General features: G+C 41.2%; 1 protein-coding gene across 48 annotated transcripts in view; it reads left to right on the top strand.

The window, feature by feature from the left end:
• The window catches only part of LOC143341872 (uncharacterized), a 97,752-nt gene that overhangs the window by 17,245 nt on the left and 54,751 nt on the right, over positions 1-25,756 (top strand). For 2 of the 48 annotated variants that reach the window (XM_076765195.1, XM_076765196.1), the window contains one exon: positions 14,033-14,909. The exons of 34 other annotated variants lie outside the window; for them this stretch is intronic. In XM_076765195.1, the coding sequence (XP_076621310.1) occupies positions 14,033-14,646 (614 nt within the window). In that variant the 3' untranslated portion in view covers positions 14,647-14,909. Of the gene's footprint in view, positions 1-1,018; positions 2,826-5,387; positions 5,908-8,011; positions 8,461-9,354; positions 9,888-10,796; positions 11,173-12,058; positions 13,088-14,032; positions 14,910-16,033; positions 16,739-20,381; positions 20,700-21,493; positions 21,914-22,647; positions 23,161-23,943; positions 24,533-24,625; positions 25,113-25,395; positions 25,540-25,756 lie in introns of those variants that run through there. 12 more of the 48 variants (XR_013079689.1, XM_076765223.1, XM_076765232.1 and 9 more) reach the window with 12 other exon arrangements.

Here is a 25,756-nt window from a genome sequence, read left to right as displayed (position 1 = left end):
GTGGGGGAAAACGCGAGCTCGATGTTTGTTCAATCGGCATCTTTCATGATCTAAGGCGCTGGATGATGGAAGATCCGACGGTTGTTCTTTCATCGATCGCGATTCGTTGCAAGACAAAAAGTGGGTGATAAAATTATAGGGAGCCTCATCGCAACGTTTATTAAAAGTCGGCTAAGAATTCGTTAAAACAAGATAGCAAAGATTCCTATTAAATTACGATATTTTCCGCGGTATCGGGAAACAAGGCCGCGTCGTAGATGTTATCGATAAATTTGTTATCGCGAAACAACGATTTATCGGAGAACTTCTACGACGACGCTTGGGCTGAACTTCAACGTTCGATTCGAGACGATTTCTCGTTGCGGGCTTCGCAGAGATCTCGTCGCCATTTTGAATCTTGATAGTTCGCTAACGCCCACCGTGAAAAATATCGTAAAACGAAAATTACTTTTATCCGTTAAACGATCGAGATAAACTCTACGACTACGTTCCGTTACTTCGCTTCGACTTCGGTACTGCAAACAGAGAATGAACGATGTGCAGAGTTTGCTGTTCCGCAGGCGTCCGATAAGATTCAACCTCATTTTAACGCTTTATGGACAGAAGATACGGATTGTTTTTCTATCGCTAGTTAACTGTACCGAGTAACGCGTCTTTAACGCGATTCTATTGTTTCGTTTTTCGAACGCCACGTTTTATAGATCGCGGAAAACGAGACGCTGTTTCAACGCACGACGCAATCGTTGGGCCTCAAATAATCTCTGCTGCGCAGCGGTCATTATGGGAGTCGCAACGCGTTGCAGCGTTACCTCGGCGTCTCCTTAAGTTAGTCTAGATTTGTTTGGAGTCACTGAAACGATTGACGACGAACGATAACGAGGACGTAGACATTCTTCATGGTCGAGTTAGATCAAGAGAGAGAGTGAGGGAGAGGATGGGGGGAAGGAAAACCAGCATAAAACAAAGTCCCTAGAGTACGAGTGCTCGCATGATTGTGGTGAGGGCCACGGTGTTTCAGAATCGATTCTTGGCTATTGTTGCTTGCGATGCGGCCGGCGTTATTCCGTCCAGTACTCGTTGGACAGACATCTAAAGTATGAGTGCGGAGTAGAGAAGCAGTTCGTCTGCAGGACTTGCTGCCGGCGTTTCACGCGGTTGGACATCATGAGGGCGCACCAGAAGCGGACCGGTCATCACCTGGCGCCTTACTCCAGAGGAAGGTTTTCCAGGTTGAAGCAGTTCTCCGTCGCGGCTTTCCAGGACTCTTAAGAGAGGCAAAGTACAGGAGAATCCCGAGAGTCGTAGTGTGTATTCATTTGGTCGTCTCTCCTACTTTTCTTGGTGCGAACTACTGACCGGAAAAGGAGAGAAAACCACGCGTCGCGATGCCAAGTATGTCACGTTCCGTTTTTCCGATCTTATTCGAAGAATATATTCGCGCTCGAGTAGAGACTCTATTTTTGTATTGTCCCGTAGACACCGTCTGCGACGTGTTTATCAAAAATCTTGTTCACTTGACCACCGTGCCAATCGTTTTCTTTCAGCGGCTGCGGGAAAGATGGTGCCACGCCTTTGCCAACGCGCGTTTTATTTTTCTTTTTTTTTTTTTTTATATTTTTAACGGACATAAACGCACTACTCGGAGCTTTGTATATCGATCGTCGACGTAGAAAGTTTTAGAAAGCCAACAGAGCGTGTGTTCAGCGAGAGAGCGCCTCTTTCATCCCAGTCGATTGTTTCTTTTATTATTGTTTCGCGATTCTCTCACCTGTCGGGATAGTTTTGTATAGAGTTTGTTGTAATATCGACGCACACAGGGTCTAGAGCGTTGGGAATTGTTCGGCATTGGTCAAGTGACAGGAGACATCTTGGCTCGCGACAGTATCGTTAAATGGTTGCGAGTTTTGGTCATTTTTATTCGAAGGTTAATAGAGCGTCGATAGTTTTGGTAGATAAAATAAAAAAAAAAATAAAAAATTTACGATTTATATACGATCCGATTTTTAATTAAGCGTTGTACGCAAGTATGAATTTATTCGTAGAGTTTCTGACACTATTATACAGAAAGAGAACGTTTAGATCGCTTTATAAGTCGTCGTTCGTATTTTTTTTTTTTTAATTGTTTTTGTATACAAGTAAAATCGTGTACCGTTCATTGTAAGAGAATCCAAAATTCAAAATTGTAACACGAGTGTCGAGAGGTACCTTCTCTCGAGAACAATCGGCGCATTAATCATTTGTAAAATAATCCTGCGGGAAAGTTGCGGTATAATATTGTTAAAAAAAATAAACGATCGCTTGTTGCAAAAAAACATAACCAAGCATGTGTTGCGGTGATGTTCACATTGTCTCTACCGTCGAGAAAATAACTACCGGGTATAAATCATTCGAAACATTCTCTTTTTCCTCGTAAAATATTAATAATTTGAATTCGTTCGCATCGAGGAATCCTAAGCGTTAAAAGTTTCCCATCGTCGACGAAGTAAAATGTAGGAAAAGGGTTTCCAGTTGTATAAATTTTCTTAGACTCTTCCTAGATATTATTACGCGCGTCGAAAATTAACATGAACAAGAAACTGTCGAATCTATGCGTCTACGCGTGCGAATTGAATTTTTTAAATTGCGACGTTCCGTGTAGAGTTCTAAACTGTTTCAAGGAAGTTTCACTCGGTTTCGAAATTCTCTCGTGGTTTTAATAAAAGAATAAAAAAAGAGAAATGTTAGGAATATGTAGTCGTCTACCATTCGTCTCGATCGCACGTTCCAGTTGTCGTCCAGAGGAGTGGAGCATAAGAAGATACACAATAAATGGTTTTTTAATAAAACATCGTTTCTTATCATTCGCTCATGTCCTTCCTAGATCCTACTTTTCAGGAACGATAGCTTGCGGGACTTACTTTCAGGCGTTTATTCCGTTTTTCGTTAATTCGATCGTGGTAACTTTTCTTGGGTTTTGCGCTATTATCGAGACGATATTAGAAATTTTTTAAATTTGTTTCTTGTGTACGTCGCTACGGTGTTCTCAGTAAATGGTACGTTTCGATATTCCTTGAAAGTAGCGATTACGCGTGGAAATACAGAGTCGCGTAACTAGCAATTCCATCCGATTTACGAGTTCGAATCTCGAGTAAAATCTGTCTTTAAACTTTATGTAACCGTAGTAACATTCACGAACGTTTGCAAAAGTTCAGTTTCGCAAAGTGTTTGTTGCGCATACGCGATCGATGAGGGCTTGTAACGCGTTGAGTGCCAAGTTTTTTTCGTCTTCTTTCTCTGTCGATGTCTATTTGAATTATGTAAAAAAAAAAATTCTATGCTTAAATGGTGTGCTTATTTTACAGTATTTTTAATGTTATTGAGCATCGGTCAACGTCCTGAGCACTCGACGCGTTAAGAATGGAACGCATCGCGCCACCGTGACTTAAATTCCCCGGGTTCATAGTCGAACGGGTTATCCTGATTAAGTTGCAAGCGCAGTCTCGTAAATATCGAAGCAGTTCGCTGGACCACGAGAATATCCACGAAAGGGAAAAGCTGCAAAGTTGCTTTTCAATGTCGACGCCAGCGACGAACTTGGATCGGACCTTGCAGCATTTGGAATCCGTAAAGCATAATTTTCCAGGCACGTCATTGTCGCTAAATCTTACAAATCTTCATTTTTATTTTCACTTTTATTAATTTGTATATCGTTCAGATCGCAAACGACGAGTCCAGTGGTACGCTTCTGCACGTCGTCCACGTTTCTGTAACTTCGATCGTCCGACTCGTTTGGTTTCCCTCGTTCTTCAAAATTTAAACAAAACGTTCATTCGTTCGTTGTACTATAAATCAGCGTTTTCCTCGAGACTGAATAAATTCCTTTTTTATTTTGTAATAACTCGTTTAAAATCTGTAGAAGATTCAGTGTACATAACTGTGTATAGTTGTCCTGTGACTTTCGACTGTACGTGTCAATTTTTTGACGAATCGACACGTAACTTTGGAATTAAACTTAAATTCTCATCGTATTACGCGGACTTTGAATTTTTGTACTCTTTATTTTCACACGAACCATGATGCTCACGTCCGGCAACAAAATCGTCCTAGATCGGAGGATTTCTGTTGCGCACGATCGACGAGGAAACAGTTCAAGAGGTATATCTCGTCGCGCGAATCGCATTTGACGATGTTACTGCATGCTGACTCATGGTTTGCCACAAATTTAAGCTTCATTATCATTAATGTAATGCGGAGCAATTTTGAATTGAAAATTAATAATAATAATAAAAAGAAAAATAAAACAAACACAGGTATTCGAGTGTGTCGATGAAATACAGTTTTTACGAATTAATGACGCGTAACTCGTTTTAGATGTATGTGTTCATGTGTCATGGACGTGTGTTGGGTGAAACTATACAAGGAGGCATTTTTTACGTTGGGTTGAATTAATGAAGTATCACGGGTGTAAAAATGGAAAACACTAATAAACGCAATTCATCTTGGAGCAGCATGTAAATAACAACGGCTCCGAGTAAAGAAGACTGCGCAGAAATATCGCCAAAGTGTCCTAAACAATAAATATCATGTAAACGGGTTTTTGTGCTTTCTTGCAACGGGCTCGTCTATGTCTCTGTAAATATCGATATAGAAAAAGATTGGTTTTTCGTGTACTATTTGTCCGTTCCGTGTTATTGTTGCTTTCTCGAAAAAAATGCAAGGGTTACCTCGGGGGTTACATCTACAGGTAGGCAGACTTGGGGGTTGGTTCTATTCGTTAAAGTAAGATTAAATCAAGAATGATAAATTTTAGTAGTAACATTTAATCTTCTAAATATACCTCATTTAGATAATTAGAAAAGTGCAATGAATCGATTTCGTTAAAAATCTGATCAAATCTTAGGGTGATAGTAATTTAATAAATTTTTGATTTCATCTTATTTTATGGCATAGGATCGTGTCCTGGAAGATTGTTTACCTGTAGACGAACTCCCCGTATGTTCTCTGTCACTGTTAAGTATTGGAAAAGGGGTACAGGCTTTCGTTTCGACCGAATCTTAAATCGATTAAATGAATCCTAATTCGCAATTCGTTTAAAAACGGGGTAAACGCGTTCTGTCGTGTGCAGTCTTCTTTCGGAGCGAGCTTAGGCCTTGACCGTATATCGTCCACATGCTTGGCTCGAGCTTTCCTTTCTTCGTCGTTGTCGAGAACCGAGAACCCGCTTCGAAGTACTATTGTCATGTATTTTTAATGCATTTACCGTTAGAGTGTGAGAGGGAGAGCGACAGCAAGAACGAAAAAACGAGGCGATACGTCGAACACGCACGCACGGTGGGGTATATTGATTGTTCGGATGGGGGAAAAGAAGGAAAAACCCATATGTAAAAAGCCTCCCTGTATGCTTACAGCGAGCCCCATGATGGAGGGTGTCTCTGCCAGCGAGCTGAGATTTCGGTGTGTCATGTGTGGACGCGGATATAGATCACGGTCTTCTCTGACGCGACACTCCAGGTACGAGTGCGGAGGACTCGGGTCCAGGTACACTTTCACCTGCACCCTCTGCGGAAAGTACTTCTGCCGACCGGATCATCTAAAGCAGCACATCCTGAATATTCACGGCGGATCGGTCGCTAAATAGCTTCCGTGTTCGCTGCCCTACAATTTCGCTCCGAAGACAATTGATATATCGCTGTCGCGAGCCTTAACGACGATTATCATTAACGGAGCGCATTGTTTCTCGCGTTATTCTTTGTTCAACGAATCATCGGCCTTGCTAGACACGACGTTCGTAACTCGTTTCGGGAGGGACGGAGCTGGGGGGGTTAACTTATTCATATCGTATCGCGTGGGTTTACGCGTAGCGTCGAGCGAAACGTAATTCGATTAATGATTAAACGATTATGATTACCGTGTAATCAACTCGATGGGTATATTCGTTATGGTTCTAATTTCGGCTTAACCCTTCGACGGCCTTCGCGAGAGTTCCTATTACGAATTTTACAATTTTATCGTTCGGACATCGTAAACATTGGTATATAATTTCTCGTCCCAAGAAACTTTCAGTAGAATACTTTTTTCACAGGATGATTATTATTTTGTAAATGTAGTAACGAACACGCAACACCAACGGCTGTCAAAGCGTTAACGCACAACACAAGTAATCGAACGTAATCATTAAACACGATTAACTTTTGATTAAGATTGAATCAATGAGTTATTAACGAAAGAGCTGAGCGAAGCTAGTAATCTTTCGTCGAATAATTGATCGATTACGTAGCCGACGTAGAAAAGTACGTTTGCGTAAATTATTGTTATTCTTTTTTTTAAATAGTAGTAGATTGTCTCCTTTGCTGCGAAGATTAGTCGTTTTTCTTTTTGTTGTTGTTGCATCTAATACTCTTTGTTTCTATTCGTGATTACTGTCTTTGTCCTACCTGTTGTTATCCAAAGGAATACCAAAGGGAATTTTTATGATAGGATTTTTAACGTACGTACAAACGCGTCAATTGTTACTAACGGTACAATAGTTACTTTTACGATGTTCTATTTTTATTAAGAATTAAATTTTCTATATGAAACCACACGCGAATCGTAGAGTTATATTTACAATTGTTTCCTATGTGGACGAATTTACCATAATTCGTGTGATACTTTCGATAAATAAGAGATACATAATTGAGAATTTGTATATAGAAAATGTGCCAAAGCGTTTTATTTCAACGTTTCCATAGTTCCGATAATCGTTCTTCGACGATTTACTTCGTCCATATTGGCAATTACACGACATCGTAGATGTTTATACTTTGTATTTGTTTAAGTTGCATTTAAGGATATACGTACATTATTGAAAATACATAAAAAAAAAAAAATAGTAACGTTATTCAGGTCAATAATTATAAATTTGGTCTACGACATGCGCCTGCATACGAACTGCCAAATAATTTGATTACAAATGCCAAATGAATAATATTCCTATTTTTCTAGATTAGCGCAGTAATATATTTGTAAGTTATTCTATACGATTACCACGAGTGCACGTGTGCGTTGAGTGTACGTATGTGGATCTGTATATACTTATAGATCGTCCCGCGAGGTGTGTCGTATTCATCGAACAAGAGATTTTCAATCAAAGGTAAAAGGGACCCTTAAAAACGAATTTTCGATTTCATCGAAGACCAAGAAATAAATCCTTTTTTTTCAGACAATCTTTTCTCGATTGTGCGACGCATCGCGAGACGTCTCGTATACGTACCCAAGATTAGGTGTGTATGTATGAGTGCAGAAGTTTGTTAAACCAACCAGAGGAATCAAATCTGTTTGAAACAGTTCTATTGCGGTTCGCGCGCGATGGAACGACGAGATTACATTTATGAAATGTTATTTTTTTAGTCGCGACACGATGCGTACACAGAGGTATATATATTTCTATGTAAGAGGAGGTGAATTTGAAATGTCGATTTATACAACGAGACGACTAAAGATACGTCGTTACCGTTGGGCAATAAATTGTATGAGATGTTGCTCGTCGGACTCTTCAAATTTTTATCGAATGTAAATAAAAGAGATCTTGAAGGAAACGTTCCCGTTTGCGTTCATCCTTTATTTTTATTCCCGACTGAAGACGTCAATTATTCAACGAGAGGGGGAAGAACCTGGAGGATCGCGTGAAATTTAATTACTTCCAAGTGTTCTTGACGGATGTGTACCAGGGTTTGACAAGAAAAGATCTCAACACTCGGGAGATGTACTGAATTTTCGACAGTTTTTCGAATGCTTCCAATCTATTATTCTTTGTAGAATTGCGACGACAAATTTCGAATCCACGTTGATGCATTTTTGTTTTCCTTCCTAGAGACAAAGTCTGATCGCTCGTTTTCGCGAATCGTGCGAGATCTCTTCCGCGAAGGCTTCCTCTGAACTTCTTCAGACCGTTCCCTAACGAGCCAGCGATACCTTGTAAAGAATTTCGAACAGTTTCGAGCGGGCCAAGATAGCGAAGTCTGTACATTAAGTGTCGCCTTGTGTGTTACAGCGTCGATCCGTGACTGCAACGTCGGGGAATATCGATGCAACTTCTGCAACTGTCCTTACCCGTCTCAGAGTCATTTGAAGCGGCATCTGACCAGAGGATGCTTCATGGATCCCTCGTTCCGGATCGAGGAGAGACGAACCATGAACAGAGCGGAGTCCAGGAACTATGTTTGCCCCAAGTGTTCGCAGGGCTATAAGAACAGACGAACGTTGGTCACACATTTGCGAATCGCGTGCGGTCGCGAGCCCAAGTTTCACTGTCCTTATTGCGGCCTCAGGAGCAAACGCGGGACCAACATTTACGCGCACATCAGACGCAAGCACAAAGGCGAGGATCTGTTCTTGATCGTCGATCAGAACGATTGTTGACTCGCCTTTCATCCAACAGACGCCGTCTATACGTTTTTATACGAATTTTTCAACCCTTAACTTCCGAGGACATCTTCGCATTTTCGATCCAGTTTACACAGGCTCGCTCCTAGGACTTTTTATATCGATACTGTATACCTTTGCTGTAATAGTAAGATTGGAGGTTCCCAAATTTTCTCTGTTCACGGCGTCTTCGGTGGATCAGCGACTTTTAGCGTCCTCCAGATTAGAAGAATTGTATAGTTTGTTGAGTTATCAAGTCTGAATAAGCTTTTTATATTAATAAATATTTATTATTGAATGGGACGACGAGGGTCGTGATGCTGGTATTTAACAAATTTTTCTAACATTTACAGATGCTTCCGTAGAAAATTCTAAAGCACAGTTTTTGCAAATAAATTTTCGATAATCTGTTGGAACGTTCTTTATTTTCCTTCCATTACGTAATGCGTATCGCTATATGTTTAATGAAAAGTTGGCAAGTCAACGTCGCACAATAACATGCCTGACAGTCTTTATTTAGTTCATGATTTAATAACTAGTAATATTGTTGGATCTAGTTGGACTCTATCAGTTTTCCAGTAGAAAGACTTCAGAGAAAACTTTCGAAGAATAATTTATAGTATAAATAAGACTCGAATAAAATACGAAGTTTCAACAGGACCTCTTTATCCCAATTTCCACGGTTCAAACTTCCCATTTAAAAACATAAAAATTAGGGGCACAGCCTTTTAAATTCTCAAAACGATGCTTCTTGCACTCGCGTAAAGCTGTTTTGCATTTGTACTCGCGTCGTTTCATCGTCGCGATGCACCGTGTCCGTTTTATGGATCGTTTCGTTGATCAACCCTTGTGGATGCGATGATAATTTGTCGCGGAGGAAGTACCGGGAGAATCTAAGGGAAGATTAGAGGGGGACCGACTACGATAGGTAAGAAGACTATATTTCTGATAGATACTTTGATGGTGTTGCAGAAAGCGGCGTTCGTGAGCAAGATCGAGCTGCATCCGAATTCCAAGACGCGACGCGCAGTCACAGTTGCAACTGTTGCGGGAAGAGTTTTACCAGAGCCAGCTTTTTGCAGGCCCACATGAACTACCGGTGCTATCTGAACCCTCAGTCGCAGTCGAACAAAGCCGGAAGGGTCGGTCGTTTCGCGTGCAATATCTGCGGCGCGAGTTACTCGCGACAGAACAACCTGATGTGGCACGTTCGCCACGAGTGCGGGAAATTGCAGAAATGCGCCCACTGTGGGAAAACTTTCTTGCACAGAACCAGCCTGTACAAGCACAAAAATCGTTACTGCCCTTTCCGACACATAGTCGATAAATTGGCCAAGTCGGACACCAACGATCTCACCGCGCTGGAGATCGATTCCAACATGAAGAACGAACTCGCCCTGGATCCGCTAGACTTTTAATCAATTTTCTACGAACCAGTCATCGTAAACTTAATCCAACGTCTTCGATCCCCGTGGCTTTTGGATCCCCTTCGGCGCTTTTAATGCAATAGAATTTTTACAGCATTATTAAGCAACAAAGACTATGTAAAATATGTAATTTGCCACTGGTGATAAGATGCAGAAATAGAAGAGAATTATATTTATATAGATCTCAATTTTAGTTGCGCGAAGTACTGAAGGGGTTCCATAACCGGGAATCGAAAATATTATCAAATTGAACTGCAAGCACAGCACGTATATCAACGAAGTAATTTTATAGTTTCTTTCCCTTCCGGTCTATGACAATTGTTAACTAAGTATCTATTGTTCGATTGTTTTACCCATAAGCTTGTAACATTTGCATGTGGCTAATAAAAAATGTTTTTACGCAATCTATCGTTGACTCGATACAGTTCTTTATTGTAAGGTATTGCTGTTGCTTGAAATAAATATTAACCCATAGACGACCCTTTCTTCCCTCAACGTCGAAAAACTCGAGTCCTGTGACGTAAATAAATTGGAGGAGTACAATTCTTGCACAATTTCTCCCAATTACAGTAAATGACAAATTATTTCGCCTAGAAATTGACCTGTAGAATGTTCCAAAAGTCACAATCTATCTTGCAAAATGAACTGTAATTACATCTGAATAATCCTGGAAGAATATAATTTAAAACTTCGTTCGTTGCTTTCTATAATACACGTTCATTTTCCCAATTTTGCATGTTATTTCCCTCACCTCTTATGTGACTAAAATATTCTCGAATAACAGAGAAATAAAATAAAAAGATATTTATGCCCAGTGTGAATACTCTTACTTTGTAAACAAGTCGATAGTTTTATTTAACGAGATATCTGGTGACTTTCGGGCCATTCTTATATGTAGTACGCCGTGATTAGTGTACAGGAGGAATGTTAATTAATGTTCCTCCGGGTATACCTTGTTTAATTCAGTGTTCTTGACCGGTGTTTCAGGAAGCTTGAAACAGTATCCAGACCCTGAACTGTCGAAACGGAAGTACGTGTGCGAATATTGTCACAAGCCGTTCACGCATTCGAGGTTTCTGAACAAGCATCGAAATAACTATTGCTACTTTAATCCACGATCGATGTTTTACAAGACGAAGGCCTCGAGACCGTACGTCTGTGTCCTGTGCGGAGCCAGTTACAGTAAACAATCGTCGCTGAAGTCGCATATTCGTTTCGACTGCGGCAAAACACAGAAATGTGACTGCTGCGGCAAAACGTTCTTGCACAGCAGTAGCCTCCGCAAGCATAAAGTGCAATGTTGTTTCGATGAAAACGAGTAGTTCGCGTCCGCGTTAAAGGAAACGCACCCTGTGGATACCAAAACCGTCTTATTCTCCCCGTTTCGATATAATTTTTTATATTTTACCAGCTTCCGTTTATATTTCCGTTCTTTCATCTCGATCGAAGAAATCTTCCGTTGACCATTCGTTTAACTACTTGACGTACGATTCAATTACGAGATTGTTTCTTTCTTTTAAATTTCTCACTCCTCGATCCTGCGTATACGGAAACTGTAATACTTGTACTCGTTAGGACTTGTGCAGACTGTACGTCTGAATGTAAAGGAATAAAGCAATATTGTATGTATCTTTTCCTGTTCTTATCCCATCACGCTTCTCCCCTTGTTGTCGCACGCGTGAAATGTTTCGCGTCTGGATGTCGCTCGTTAAATGGATCGCCTTCAAAATTTGTTGCGTCGTTATAGCAGTCATCGTTCAGGGAACATTCTGTTTTCATTTTACATTGTTCTACCTACCAACGACGCACGATGTACGGAGAATGAGCGTCCTGTCCCAGAATGGTAGCTTTCAGTGCCTATCAAGGAGAATGCCAAGACGTTGCAATCGTTTCCAGAAGAGTAGATGCAACTTTTAGTATCACAAAACCCTAAACACACTTGTCAAAGTAGACCTTAGTTTTTAGTATAGAAATTGTAAAATTCGCCAAAACTAGGGCCGACTTTGATAAATGTTTTTAGCGTATACTGAAACTTGCATCACTAATTCCAGAACCGATTGCAACGTTCTGGCCTTCGCCTCGGTGATTATGTTTCAGGTAGAAGAAGAGCGTGTCCTCAAGACTCGTAGATCTCGCCAGACGTTAGGTGTATCGAATATTTAAAATGGACGAGTCTTTCATTCTCCGTACATTATATCCGCGAACGTATTCGATAGAACGCAACTGACGAGTGGTTAATAATGTTGCAGAGCTTTTCGCTGACACGATTCGAGGGGACGACTCTAAAAGAAAGCACAATTGCAAATACTGTGGCAAGGGTTTCACCCTTTCCGGCCACTTGAGGAGCCATCAGAAGAGCTTCTGCTATTGGAATCCTCGGTCGACGTGTCACCAGTTGCAAAAGAGCAGGCCGTTCTCCTGCGTCCAGTGCGGTGCTTGTTACTCGAAACAGTCCCACCTGATTTTCCACGTGAGACACGATTGCGGTAGGACGCAGAAGTGTCCCGTCTGCGAGAAAACGTTTCTTCATAGCAGCAGCTTGCGCAAACATCGACAACGGCCCCCTTGTAACTTTCAGTCTCGCTAAATAAGCTCCCAGGCGTACGTAACACACATGCGTTGCTAGGTGCTGAGCAGATCTGACTTAGAAGAAGTCAGAATGCCAAGTTGATTAATTCTACGAAAAGAAATACGTTCTTTCTTGAGGCTCTTTTTAAAATTTATGTTCCTTTCTCTCACTTTGTAATGTCCAGTATAATTACTAAGGAAATTTATTTTAAACATAGACAGTAGGTTAGACTAAAATTTTTTTAAACGTTCAGAAAGTGGAGACAATCGCTTTGGCTGATAAACTTGACCAATCTCGTCAGCTAACAACGGTAGGAAACATAGCTAACGGAGACATAAACGAGGTTATTTCCTCGTTAAACACAAGAATCTCGATGCTTGCAGGAATGTTCATCTTTCTGTAATTATCGAAGTTCCAGTGCACTTCTATCCCCCTGATAATAGCGTCAGTGATAAGGGCTTTAGTGTACGGGCCAGTCTGATACCGAAGAATACGAAAATGGAAGTATAGTTCGCGAGAAGAGAATAGTCATGACACACTTGTCACGGACACGTGACAGCGGCCGCTAGCGTAACGTCGGTGGGTTGCGTCTGTCGGTTTTAAATGGTAATTTATTGCAAATTCGCGACGTGTACCGTGTCCCTCTTCCCAGCCGTTTCCGTTTAATTTTTAAAAAATACTGTTTCAGAATGTGAGTTATAGAAATATGAGAAAATAGAACGATGAAAGAAGATAAAGCGACTCAGTCTCAGTTTACTTACAATCCTTACCTCGGCTGATCCGTTCCGCGATCGAATCTTTTTACGTTTGCTGACGCGTTGTTTGATGTTTTCAGATTCCGTCTTCGTGTTGCAACCGGACGACGTTCTGCCAACAAAATGGATGCGACCAGCGCGAAGAATCAGTTCGTGGCCACCGAATTGTCGAGTTATCTTCGAGGTTTCGAAAAATCTTTCGATTCTTTACTACTAATTCTTCCACGCATAACTAACCAAGATTACATTCACCAGCGTTCTAGATAACGTATACAGAATGATAATTGAAGTTAGGTTCGACCAATCTGGATTTGTAAATAAAAATAATAAAAATCATTTCACCCACTAATGAAATCTTTAATTAAAAAATCGTTCTTCCCTCATTTTTCATTTGTTCATTCGGAGCAATGGCTTTCGATGAACCCCCAGTATCTTTGAGAAATCGTCATCGATAGATTGGTGAAGTTTCTCCGATGAAAATTAATATAAACACATAAATGTAAAGTAAATTAATTTCCACAGGGAAAATGTCACCAATTATTCGAAAAATCGCCTATCGGCATTCAAAATTTGCATACCATTACTTTATTTTCTTACTTTATGCGTATCTCGTTCCTTCTGTTCGTCGAACGGTGTACAAGTGTGACTTGACCCGGATAACTGACACGCAGAGTATCCGATTTCGTTTCAGTTATCCGGAGATCACTGTAAATCGTTGCAGAACGATGTACTCGATAGAGTACTTATTATACTTTTTACGTTTTCCCCGTTTAAAACGACTGCTATGGGTTTTCTCTGTGTTGTATCGTCCACGTTCCTTTTTGTTTGTCTTTCGTTTACTTTGTACTGGTCAGCGCACCAGAACGAAGTCGTTTATCTTCTCGATTGTATTGTTACAGGAGTAGCAAGAAAGCGAATCAGTACTTCCACTTTAAACGCCAGTCGCGTTTGCAAAACAAATGAAGTCATCGATACTCGTCTGAATCGCCGGCCAATCTCGCCTGTTAAGTCGGAAGTCAGCAGCGACGCGGAGACAGATACAGAGATCTGGGTGAACGTGAAGGAGGAGCAAAGACTACACACTTGCATATACTGCAGTAAAAAATTCAGAACCCCCAATATAGTGGCCAAGCACGTCAAGTATAATTGCTTGAAAAATCCGTACTCGGAGTGCATGTCGAAGACTCATCCACTTGTGTGCAACAAATGCGGCCGCCGTTTCAAAGTGATGAAGCAACTCACCTTCCATCGTAATCACGAATGTGAGAGAACGGTCACATGCACATATTGTAAACAGTCTTTCATGGGTGGAGTTTTGCCATCTCGGCACTATAAAAGCTGCAAGGCATACCCCTACACCCCCCCCGAAAGTTCTCATAACCATCGTAAAAAGCCTGTGAAACCCCATAAAAAACCACTCGAGATTCCACGTTATAGAAAAATCCAAAATTTCGTGAAGAACTTTGGTCCGTTTGAGGTCTTTTCGACAACCGAAACCTCGGACAGCGACTGAATCGTTTCTTTGCATTTTCGTAATTATTCCTTTTTTTTTTTTCATTTTTTCATTTTTTCCGTGTGTCGTTTTCTCTCGCGTGCCAAATTCTAGTAGTTAGTTTAACCCTCGCGTGCCGCATACAGGGCCATTTTAATGCGCCTGAAATTGTATCTTTTTTTTTAGTTTTCTTTAATGAATAATTTAAATTTTTTTAGTTTTTACGCGTTGTTAACTACTGGCAAACGTATGAGAGTCTCAAAGTATTACATTAAGTTAGATAGTTATATGTTATCTTACCTAAGTGTTACTCGTTTTATCGAAAGTATTCAAATTTGATAAAGAATTATTTTTGAAAAGCTGCACATTATGAAAATTCTATCGTGGACCGATACGATCCTGCAATGGGACGTCGCGTTAATTTAAACCATCCCCGTTTGATATCGGGTACTATTAAGAGCGGCAGTTATCGAAAATAAAACTTAGTTCGTAGTTAGATATTAAAGTTTGCTGTTCCTATTTCAGATTTCGTTATTTTTTTTGCTTTTTATTCTTATACTCATTTTTATAAAGACTGTGAAAATATATACAATTCATACCTAACTGATTTATTTTACCTTTAAAATAATTTTCCAACATTCCGTAAGATCCATTTAATCGTTGACGATTATAGGCTGAGATTGTTCCGCAACGACACGGAATTATTATACTTTATATGCATAGATCCAGATATTCTCACGTCGATGTTTGCACACGATCCGTTTCCCCTGTCGTTGCGGTCGATATTTTAACGAATTACATTAATTCCGATACTTTATGCGACTCGCGGAGCTAGTTGGTAGACTGTCTCTCATTTAGTACTTAATTATTGCCCGAACATACAACAATCTCTGCAATAACTTACAGGAAATCGGATCTTCGACGTTTCAGTTATGCGGGGAAGATCGAATTTTCTTTCCAGGGATCGAGGACGCCAAAATGGCCGGCGTTGAACGAACGATTCAGTTACGCGGGGCGCCATCGTTACAGTTATCTGGAGATTATCGTGTATGGTCTCGTTTCAGGGCATCAGGGTTCGTTTCGACAAGCATCGTCGGCCGTTAGTCGTCGAAAAAGCAATTTTGTCACGCAATCGGTTGGGCGAAACACGAAACGGTAACTGTTATTCTCTCTTACGTTATGCAGTCTCTTACGGGACGCTTGCGAGAATAAAGTATGGTCTCGCATAGAGAACTTTTTCATTGTTGCTCATCGATTAGAACGTTACGAACCGAAGTAGCTCGAAACTACGCGCGCTTAGAAGATCGAAGCATGGACGACGAATGTAATTTCTATCCGATGTCGTCAGTTCGTCGGCCTCGTTTCCATCTGACATTAACTAGCAACAAAAATTCGATTCTTTTTCTAGATTCGATGTACCCCCGGCTGCATTCGGCGTTTATTCGTCCGGAAATGGTGCCTGGGGGATCCATGCAGTCCAAAGCTTACCAGTCGAGAGGCGATTCTGGCAAAGAATCCAAGGAGGAGTCGTTTCTCTTCATGGAACACGGCGGCTGTCGTCAGGAATCGATGATACCATCTATTTCTAGGAGTCACTGGCCCGACAGTGTCGTCGTACAAAGTCCCACGCCTAGGAAAAAGTTTTATTGTCCAAGGTGCAACAGCGGTTACACCAGGCTATCGGACATGAAGACTCACTGCCACTTTCAGTGCGGCAAGGAGCCGCGATATCAATGCCCTTATTGCACGAAAAAGGCTAAATTCTCCTCGAACATGTACGTCCATGTGCGTCGAATGCACAAGGACGAGAAGCTGCAGATCATCGATTTGTACAAGCAACTCTCCAGAGTTCGTTATTAGAATCGTTGAAAGTGATCGAACGCGAAATTGCAGCCTAAACGAAGAAGAAGAACAAGGAAGAAGACGGTTTTCGCAAACGATACATATCTGAAGTTTATTTAGGGACACTAGTTGCTACTTATTCGACGGAAATACGATTAGCGTTGTAATCTATGGCTCTTTTTCGAACGATGTACAGTAAAATTCCGATTATCCTATTTACGAATGATTAAATATACCTACCTATACCTACATATGAAGTGATAAACACGAGGAATATAACTATAGACGAGGTGAGACAGAAAATGAAATTACAGGAACATTTCTGGCCACACATTATTTTTTGGTAAGGAATTTTTTTCTCGAAAGTGGGTAGGATTTCGGGGGTATGTTTATTCACCAAAAATGCTTGTAATTGACCCCTGCAATTGAAAATAATTTTTTTAGAATGATTTGAAAAATTTTAATTTCGCCGAAAAATTTGTCCACCTACTTGAATTTTTTTCTCGAAAGTGGGTAGGATTTCGGGGGTATGTCTAATGACCAAAAATGATTGTAATTGACCCCTGGAGACAAAGGTATTTTTTTTAGAACGATTTGAAATTTTTTTTTTCGGCGAAAAAATTAGGCACCTACCCCCTGTCGATTTTTCTTAAAAACTCGTTTTTCATTTTTAATAATTTTGTTTGACGCCCTACAGAAAAGTTGTCTAATACTTTTTTTGTAGGTACCCATGAGCTCTACTTCAGAAAAAAGTTTCATTGAAATATATTCACAATTGTAGGAGTTATGGCTGTTTGAAAATTGGACCATTTTTATAGGGTTTTTCTCATTTTACAGGGTCAAGGATCAACTTTTCGAATATTTTTACGATTTCTACATATTCTCCATCAAAATACGCGTAGTTTGCTTTTTTAAACATGAAAATCGTCCAATCCGTTCAGAAGTTATGACGTTTTAAAGATACGCATGAAAATTCGGGCAAACATTTCTGGCCCCAAATTAGATTTTCGGTAAGGAATTTTTTTCTCGAAAATGCGTAGGATTTCGGGGGTACGTGTAATGACCAAAAATGATTGTAATCGACCCCTGCAATTGAAAATAATTTTTTTAGAACGATTTGAAAAATTTTAATTTCACCGAAAAATTTAGGCACCCTGTCGATTTTTCTTAAAAATTCGTTTTTCATTTTTAATAATTTTGTTTGACGCCCTACAGAAAAGTTGTCTAATATTTTTTTGTAGGTACCCATGAGCTCTACTTCGGGGAAAAGTTTCATTGGGATACGTTCACTATTGTAGAAGTTATGGACGTTTGAAGATTGGGGCATATTCATGGGGTTTTTCTAATTTTATGGGGTCAAGGAACAACTTTTCCAGTATTCTTAGAATTTCTACATATTCTCCATGAAAATACGCGTAGTTTGCTTTTTTAAACATTAAAATCGTCCAATCGGTTCAGAAGTTATGACGTTTTAAAGATTCGCATGAAATTTCAGTGAAACATATCAATGGTATGGTCAGACATTATATTTTCGGAAAAGAATTTTTTTCTCGAGACTGCGTAGGAATTCGGGGGTATGTCTATTGACCAAAAATGATTGTAATTGACCCCCGCAACCGAATATAATTTTTCCGGAACAATTTGAAAAAATTTTTTTCGTCGAAAAATTTCACACCTTCTCGAATTTTTTTCTCGAAAGTGGGTAGGATTTCGAGGGTATGTCTAATGACCAAAAGTGATTGTAATTCACCCCCGCAACCAGAAATAATTTTTCTGACTTTCGGGATAATTGGAACTCTACTGTATATTGATCGCGCACGAAGGTGAACTTGTTGGACTTATCGTTCGTAGAATGGACGATCGGTTTTCAGTAGCTTGGACGAAACTATCTGGTATTTAACTTTAAACCAAAAAATGGAAGTCTTTTTATGCTGTTCGATTACTTCCTGAGAGGTGTTAAGAGCAATAACAAATGTAGCAGAAGATTTATATAATTTTATTCGAGAGAAAGAGTATTCTGAATATATTTAATCGTTTACGTTTTCTTCCAGACATAGTTATACATTATTAGATATATTGATTCCTGAATACAGACGAAAAGAAAAGGAAAATTGATTACGAACGCACGCATAGTTTTTTACGGTTTATGTAGAAATAGTTAGATCGAGAGAGCGTATTGATACGCTCTAATTATTTCTACACAAGCCATTACCAATTTCATCGGGAGTTTTCCAGCCTAAAAACGTAACAATTGGAAAGTTATAATATTATTTATATTCGTAGAATCGTTGTACATATTTCTGTATATCTACGTCTACGGTATCGTTGGAATAGCGTATCTTCTACTGCATTTGTTGTTTGCCGTCTTTACAAATCGCGAGTGCTTGGCCCGAAAATTTTTGTAACCGTTTTTTAAAGATATATGTTACCAATATATGGCATTGGTGTGCGTTGTGGTCGAACGGAAACTCCGTAAATTATTTAGCCGTTAAATTATTAAAATCGTAAGGTAACCGTAGGCCAGGGTGAACCGTAGACGTTCGATGGGGTTTGGAATCGTCTTTGGTACGAATTGAAAGATCTCTCGAAGAATGTGAAGTATTTAAAAATGTCTCGTGCAATGTGTTTCGTAGATAGCTTTACTTATAGGGCAATTGGGTGCTCGTCTCTATACATTCGGAGTTAAGGTGCAATTTTTGTTAGGCATCGATCTCAATAAAGTTTCTATTACCAACGAATTGCTGTGATTTTTTTAAATCCAGACACAATTTCGGTCTATTTTTGATTCTACGAAGTTCGCTCCTTTTTTTAAAAATAACGTATAATCAAACATAGTCCGCACGAGTGTTTGCACTAATTTTTATCAAGAAAATATCGCCATTTCGTTGGTAATACTGCCGCGAAGATGCAAATGGGAAACAAACGAAAATGTTTAGGAATCACTTCGTTGTTTCTAAACCGGAAAAATGTGGAATTGTGACAAGGAATCTTTTTGTTTCTGTGTTTGTCGTATCTGTCGATACTGTTGCAAAAATGGATGAACGCTGTGTTTGTTTTGTCGCTACCTTGTCGTTGAGTTTGCATTTAAGGTAAGGATCTGTCTTTGTTACTGTTACTTGTTATTTATAATTATCTTGAAATAATGCAACTGCCAAGGGGGCCACGACTAGGGAACACCAGGAAAATATTTCTTTGTTTTAAATGCTTGGGAAAATATGGACATTGGCCTTCGAGGTAATATGGGCACCAATGTTTTATGTCCTGGAAAATGTAGCCACGTCTTGTATTTCTCTTTTCGATCGTTAGTGACGCTCTCTCTTCGCGTATATTAAATTAGAAAAATATCTTAAGCAACACCGGGCACAGAAGCAAAATATCTGGTTAACTATTAAATTTAGGACGGATTAAGACGTTTCTGGCGTAAAGGAATCACTGCGTAGGAAGTATATCCTGAGAACTACGAAACTTCTGTATAAAATAATTTTTCATGCAACGCATAATTTGTAAATGATTTACGGCGAGCATGTTAGGTGCCTCGCCTTGTATATACAGGTAGATAGATACATCGGTAGATAGATTGTAAATAAATTATGATAGTAAATTTTATTTCACTGGAATACAATTAAATCCATCCTCATTTCCCCGCATACATGCCCATAAATTATTATAGTATCTCTTCCGATGGAATATCGGTATTCTTACTTAGGTTCCTTCTGGCTGGGCATCTGAGCACGAATGAAACTGTACGAATAGGTAAATAAAATTTCAGCGATAATTAACGATTACTTTTTATTTTTATTTACTTTTGATCGTTCAACTATGCCCATATTACCCCGAGTTTTCTTGATTTCTGTGTGGAATGCAGGCATCGATCGACAAAATATAAGCAAACGTCCTTTTTAATTTTGTTTCAGGCTACAAAGTCTCGCGCCACAAGAGCAAACGCCATGCCCCGAAACAATCGCGCGAGGAAAATCATGGAACGAACGATAGCTCACGTGCGTTGGCGAACTCGAATCATAGCAGCGTGACTAAGAATTATGTTTGCAATACGTGCGGTAAAATGCTTCCTTCTTTGCGAATGTTGAGATTGCACGAACGAATCATCTGCAGACGGCCGTTGGTATGCGCGTGCACGTGTTGCAATATGTTACGACAAGCGGATGAAATGCCGGAAGATGTTTATAACCCGTAGAAAAACGGAAGAAACTGGCCGCTGGAAGATGTTTCGAGGGACAAGAGACATTATTCCGGCAATTCGTTCTAATCTCGACTTGGAAAATATTCCATAAGCAATTTGTACCGTTTCTAAATAGAGTATAATCGTTGCTTTTTGCTTAAACTGTCAAAGTGATTAATATATACAAAATAAATATTTACGATTACCGTTCCTTTTTGTTCCTAATTTATAGTGAAAGTGGGATCAATCGTTAGCGAGTTGTTTTGTGGAAAGAAGAGACTTCTTGCGTTCATTATTTACAATAATAAATTGTATTCTATAATTTGTAAATCGTCGTAACGTTCGTTGTGAGTCTTATTTTCTACACGAAATTTTCACTGTTGATAATAATAAAGAATGTCCATTCTATTCAGCATTTTTACTTTTAAGATAGAAAGTTAGTATGTTCCCTTGATCAAATACGGAGCCAAAGTGACCAACTCCACATTCTGGGTTTAAAATAAAATTAAGAAGGAATATTATTCTGTCAATTTCCATTGTTTTCCTTTTGTGGAGTTGATCAATTATAGCAAATGGCCAGCTCGCCCCGCATCCGAGACGACACGTCTTGCGTTCCCTTGACTTTTTGGCTTTTGTTGGCATGATTACCAGTTACGATTCGATAATCTTTCCCTCGTGCGTTTAGAAACGTTGGTACGCGTCAGGTGCGACGACGAAGCATCGTTTTCGCGCACGGGCAGAGCCCCACGATACATCCAAACGCCCTGGGAACCTTTGCAAACGATTCGTCGTCGTTCCGATCGCGTAAAAACGATATTCTATTGACCAGCGATTCGATGTTTGCAGGTTTGAAACGATTCGCTGCGTCGAGACTGTTACTGACTGCGGGCCAACGCAGCAGACTTTACAGGACGTTCGTACCGAACAGTACGACCAAGTATCCTTGCAGCAATTGCACCAGTGTTTTCAGACAGAAACGAAGCCTGCTTACGCACCTGAGATACGAGTGCGGCCAACCGCCACGCTTCAAATGCCCGTACTGCGACCTGATCTCCAAGAAAACGTCCAACATACAGAAACACATTCGACGGAAACACGAGGGCCACGCGGTCTACGTCCAGGACATCTATCGCCTGTCGAATCTGACCGTTTGAACCGAGAAAAAGTTCGCGAGAGAATATCTCGAATATCCCACGGACGTGTCTGATCGCGGTTATCCTGTGTCTGTGCAATAAAACGATATTTAAACGAGAACACACACCAGGACGCACCTTTCGATCGAAATAGGTATGCCCTGCTCCAAACTGATTTTCTTTCGTTCGTGCAATTTTCTTTTAAAAGTCCATCGGTCAAATGTGAACGATTATAGTCTTCGTTGTTAAATATCTAGTAAACGATCGGTTGTTTGATATTCAAGATCCTAGCGTCGCGATTCGAGAATCCTCAACGTGGTTAGATCCTTCTGACCAGACGTTTTTCGTTTTCAGGTTTCTGTTGGCTAGTGGACGAGCCTGCACGCACGAGAACCATTTGATCGAGAAAGAAAAGGGGTTGACTAATCCGCAGACGACGTCGAGGATCGTGTGTCATTCGTGTACTGCGCGGAGATCGAATGTTGCCAACTACAAACTTCTCAGCATAGATCATTGTCCCCTCTAGAGATCCTTCGTATTTAATTCTTAGCCAATAGCGACGGTTAACTCTAATTAGAGTCGTCGACAACTTTCGATCTTTGCACTGTACAACTGTATATAATCGTGAATATTTTGAATGTATTTGTTCGCCGTTGATCGACGATACGCGTTACACGAATAAAGAGACTTGCGAAATCTACGTCTTCTCGAACGTTCCTCGATAACCAATAACCCTCCTGGAAGTCATGATCGCGCTAGGTTCCGATTTGTCTTTGTGTTTCTCATTATTTGTAAACCATTCCTATAACTCCGGGCGTTCCAGCGACCGTGAAGTTTCCCCGGCGTAACGAAGATGTATGCTTTCAGTTTTCAGATCGATGGGGAGCTCGTCGATAAACGATCGACAGTTTTGCTGTCCGAATTGCACGAGCGGGTTTCCCAGATGGAGAGGTCTTAGAGAGCATTTGCTCTACCAATGCGGTCAGCCACCAAGATTCCAATGTCCATATTGTAACCATCGCTCGAAATTGATATCGAATCTTTACAAACACGTGCGTTGCAAGCACCGCGGCCAATCTGTGTGGTACATCGATCTCAAACAGCAAGAGCATTATCAACGTTACTCGATCTAGAATGCTCGTAGTTATGCCGACGAATCTATACCTAGATACGACTTTTATCGGGATGATCGTTATTCGTTGTCGAGATATTGGAGTGTTGCTCTTTCGTAAACTTTAAGTTGCACGATCCGTAGCGATCAATCAATTGTATTGTCATCGTTAACCCTTCGATCGCCAAAGACATGTATAATTTCTTTTCACCGCAACGTTATTACTATTTAATTAAACTGGTTCATGTTTTGGGTTGGAGTGCTCCGCAGTCGAAGGGTTAAAGGGTTGATCCAAATCGATGCTTCCGTTCGTTGTTCGAATACGAATGTGTTTAGTTTGGATTCAGGAGGAGGAAACCAGCTGGACTCGCATTTACGAAAGGGTCCCGTCACGATCAATTGTATCGATATTACGATTAAAGGTTTATCCAAAACGTAGTTTGTTATTTTTATTCGTTCATCCGGGCACGAGTGCATTCAGGCTCCCTTCGCGGGAAGTAAAACCTAACCAAAGAAGAACTCTCTTATCTCCTGTCTTTTCGTTGGGGTTCGGAAACAAAGGCTAGTGGATCTGCGGAACATAGCGCTTTGCGACCGTTACTTTTGCTTGCAGACAAGCCGTTTCTCTTCGACATCGATCGCCACGTTTCCCTGTCCGCATTGCAGCAGCATCTTCAACAGGAAGAACGATCCGCAGAAGCACCTGGAGCTCGAGTGCAACCAGTCGCTGAGGTTTAAGTGCCCTTTACGTGATCGATTTCATACTTGCGATACTCGCATTAGATTCTGTGGACTTTGAGACTAGAGTTTGCATGCCGAATCGCCTGTACAGAGAGCAAAATAAAAAGTTTCCCTTCCGAACGCGAGGAATAGAATGCTCGAAAGACACCGTCAGTCGAAAAAGTGGTTCCAAATCGTTTCTGACTCCCTTCTCCTCTAGCTTCCATACACGTTCGTAGAACACTAATACCGTCCGTCCCTCGAACATTTGTTAAAGCGTTTAAGGGCGGCTCGATCGCGGTCTCTGACGTGCTCGAAACATTTTCTTGCAGATCTGAAACACCTGGGCGGCTTCAAGATACCGTGCAACGTCAGGCCAAGACCCACCGCGGATCTCCAGCCCCGTAACAAGCATAGATTCCCCTGTCCGAAATGTACGAGCACATTCAACCGGAAGAACAATCTCTATTCCCACCTCAAGTACGAGTGCGGTCAGCTGCCGAGATTCGGCTGCCCGTATTGCGATTACGCGTCGAAGAAGTCGTCGAATGTTCGGGCGCACGTGGGCAGGAAACACAACGGAGACAAAGTGAACGTGATCAACTTGTGGCAGGAGTAGTTCGAGACGCCTGTGGAAGATGTCGACGCCGCGAAGACCGCGCAGACCTTTTAAAAAAGAATTCATACGCTCGTTTCTTTCCTTTATCTTTTCTGCCGAATAGTCGACGTCGCGGATCGCGAGAATCGTTCGCAGTACTCTTTCGTTGATAAATAAAGCAATCAGCTACCACTGCACGAGCAACGAGCCTCTTTTATTACTTACTTCATCCTGCTCGCGGAAGATCCCAAAAGCGTATTCTCGTCGCGATGGACGCTCCGACAACCGAAGAAGGTTTGACGGATTCTCAAGCACATCCTCGATCATATAAACCGTTCCTCTAGCATCTCCGTACACCGCCGGTTGCCAATGAGAGGAACACTGACAGCGGTGTCGCGTTTCTGTTTCTGTTACAGGGTTAAATTACTACGTGTTCGCCGGTTTGACGACGCCCCCGCAGAACTTTGCCCTCCAACAACACGTGACGCCGACTAGCGGCCCGATCGCGTCGTTCTCCGACAACGCGCGTACCCAAGCGCGGAAGTTCCCCTGCGCCAATTGTACCAGCGTCTTCAGCCGTAAAGGCGGTCTGACCTACCATCAGAAGTTCGAGTGCGGCCAGAAGCCGCGTTTCAATTGTCCGTACTGCACGTACCGCGCGCGACATATCTCGAACGCGCGCAGACACGTGCGAAAGTGTCATCCGGGAAGCGAGGTCTACACGGTCGATCTCTGCAAGCTGCAACAGTATCCCGCTTGAAACCGACGCCCGCGAAGACGTGCCACGTCCCGTCCACGAAGAAGGATACGCCAAGGAACTCGGAAGATCCGCAGCAGCGTTAAAGGAAAACGTCTGTGTCGTCTCCGGAAGAATTGACAGCGCCGACGTCGTCACGAAGAACGGTAGACCACGACGCTCTTTAGGGGAAAAATGCTAAGGATCGTGCGTTGGACGCTATTGGCCCCTCGCTAACAAAAATGAAAGTTTTATATTTGCTTAGTTATAGCCATGAAATTGCAAGAGTAATACACAAATAAATTTTATCGTTTAAATTAAGGTGGCGCAAAACTGGCACGACCTATGCAATTTTCCCCTATTTTCGTCCTTTTCCCCGCGTACGGTTTCCCCGCAACGCGCAGAGGCTCCAAGTAGCCGTGGTTGAACGCGAATTTTGTTTCTTTCCAGGAATTCGATGTAAACGGTCCGTCAACGGCGGAAGTTTCGGCGAATAGATTGCAAGATTCGCGATCGCAGCCCGAAGATCGACAGTGCCAAACAGCATGATCCGTTCGAGGAAGCTAGATCTCTCGGAACACGCAACTGTTTCACACGTAGTGCGATATTGTTCGCGACTCGTCGCAGCTCTAGCTCCGTGTTGTATCTGTCGACAGTAGTTGCAACGATCGCGCGAACTCGAAGAACGCACGGCGAACCTCTGTACTTAACGGACAAGATCGAGCGGATCTGTTTTTAAATATACGAAGTTGAATCTACCTGTTTCGATCTGGTTTGTGAATTACGATCATTCGCATCCCGTTTCTTTCCA

This window comes from Colletes latitarsis, chromosome 5, assembly GCF_051014445.1.
Source record: "Colletes latitarsis isolate SP2378_abdomen chromosome 5, iyColLati1, whole genome shotgun sequence".
Lineage (NCBI taxonomy): Eukaryota > Metazoa > Arthropoda > Insecta > Hymenoptera > Colletidae > Colletes > Colletes latitarsis.
This window is presented reverse-complemented; position numbering and strand designations above follow the sequence as displayed.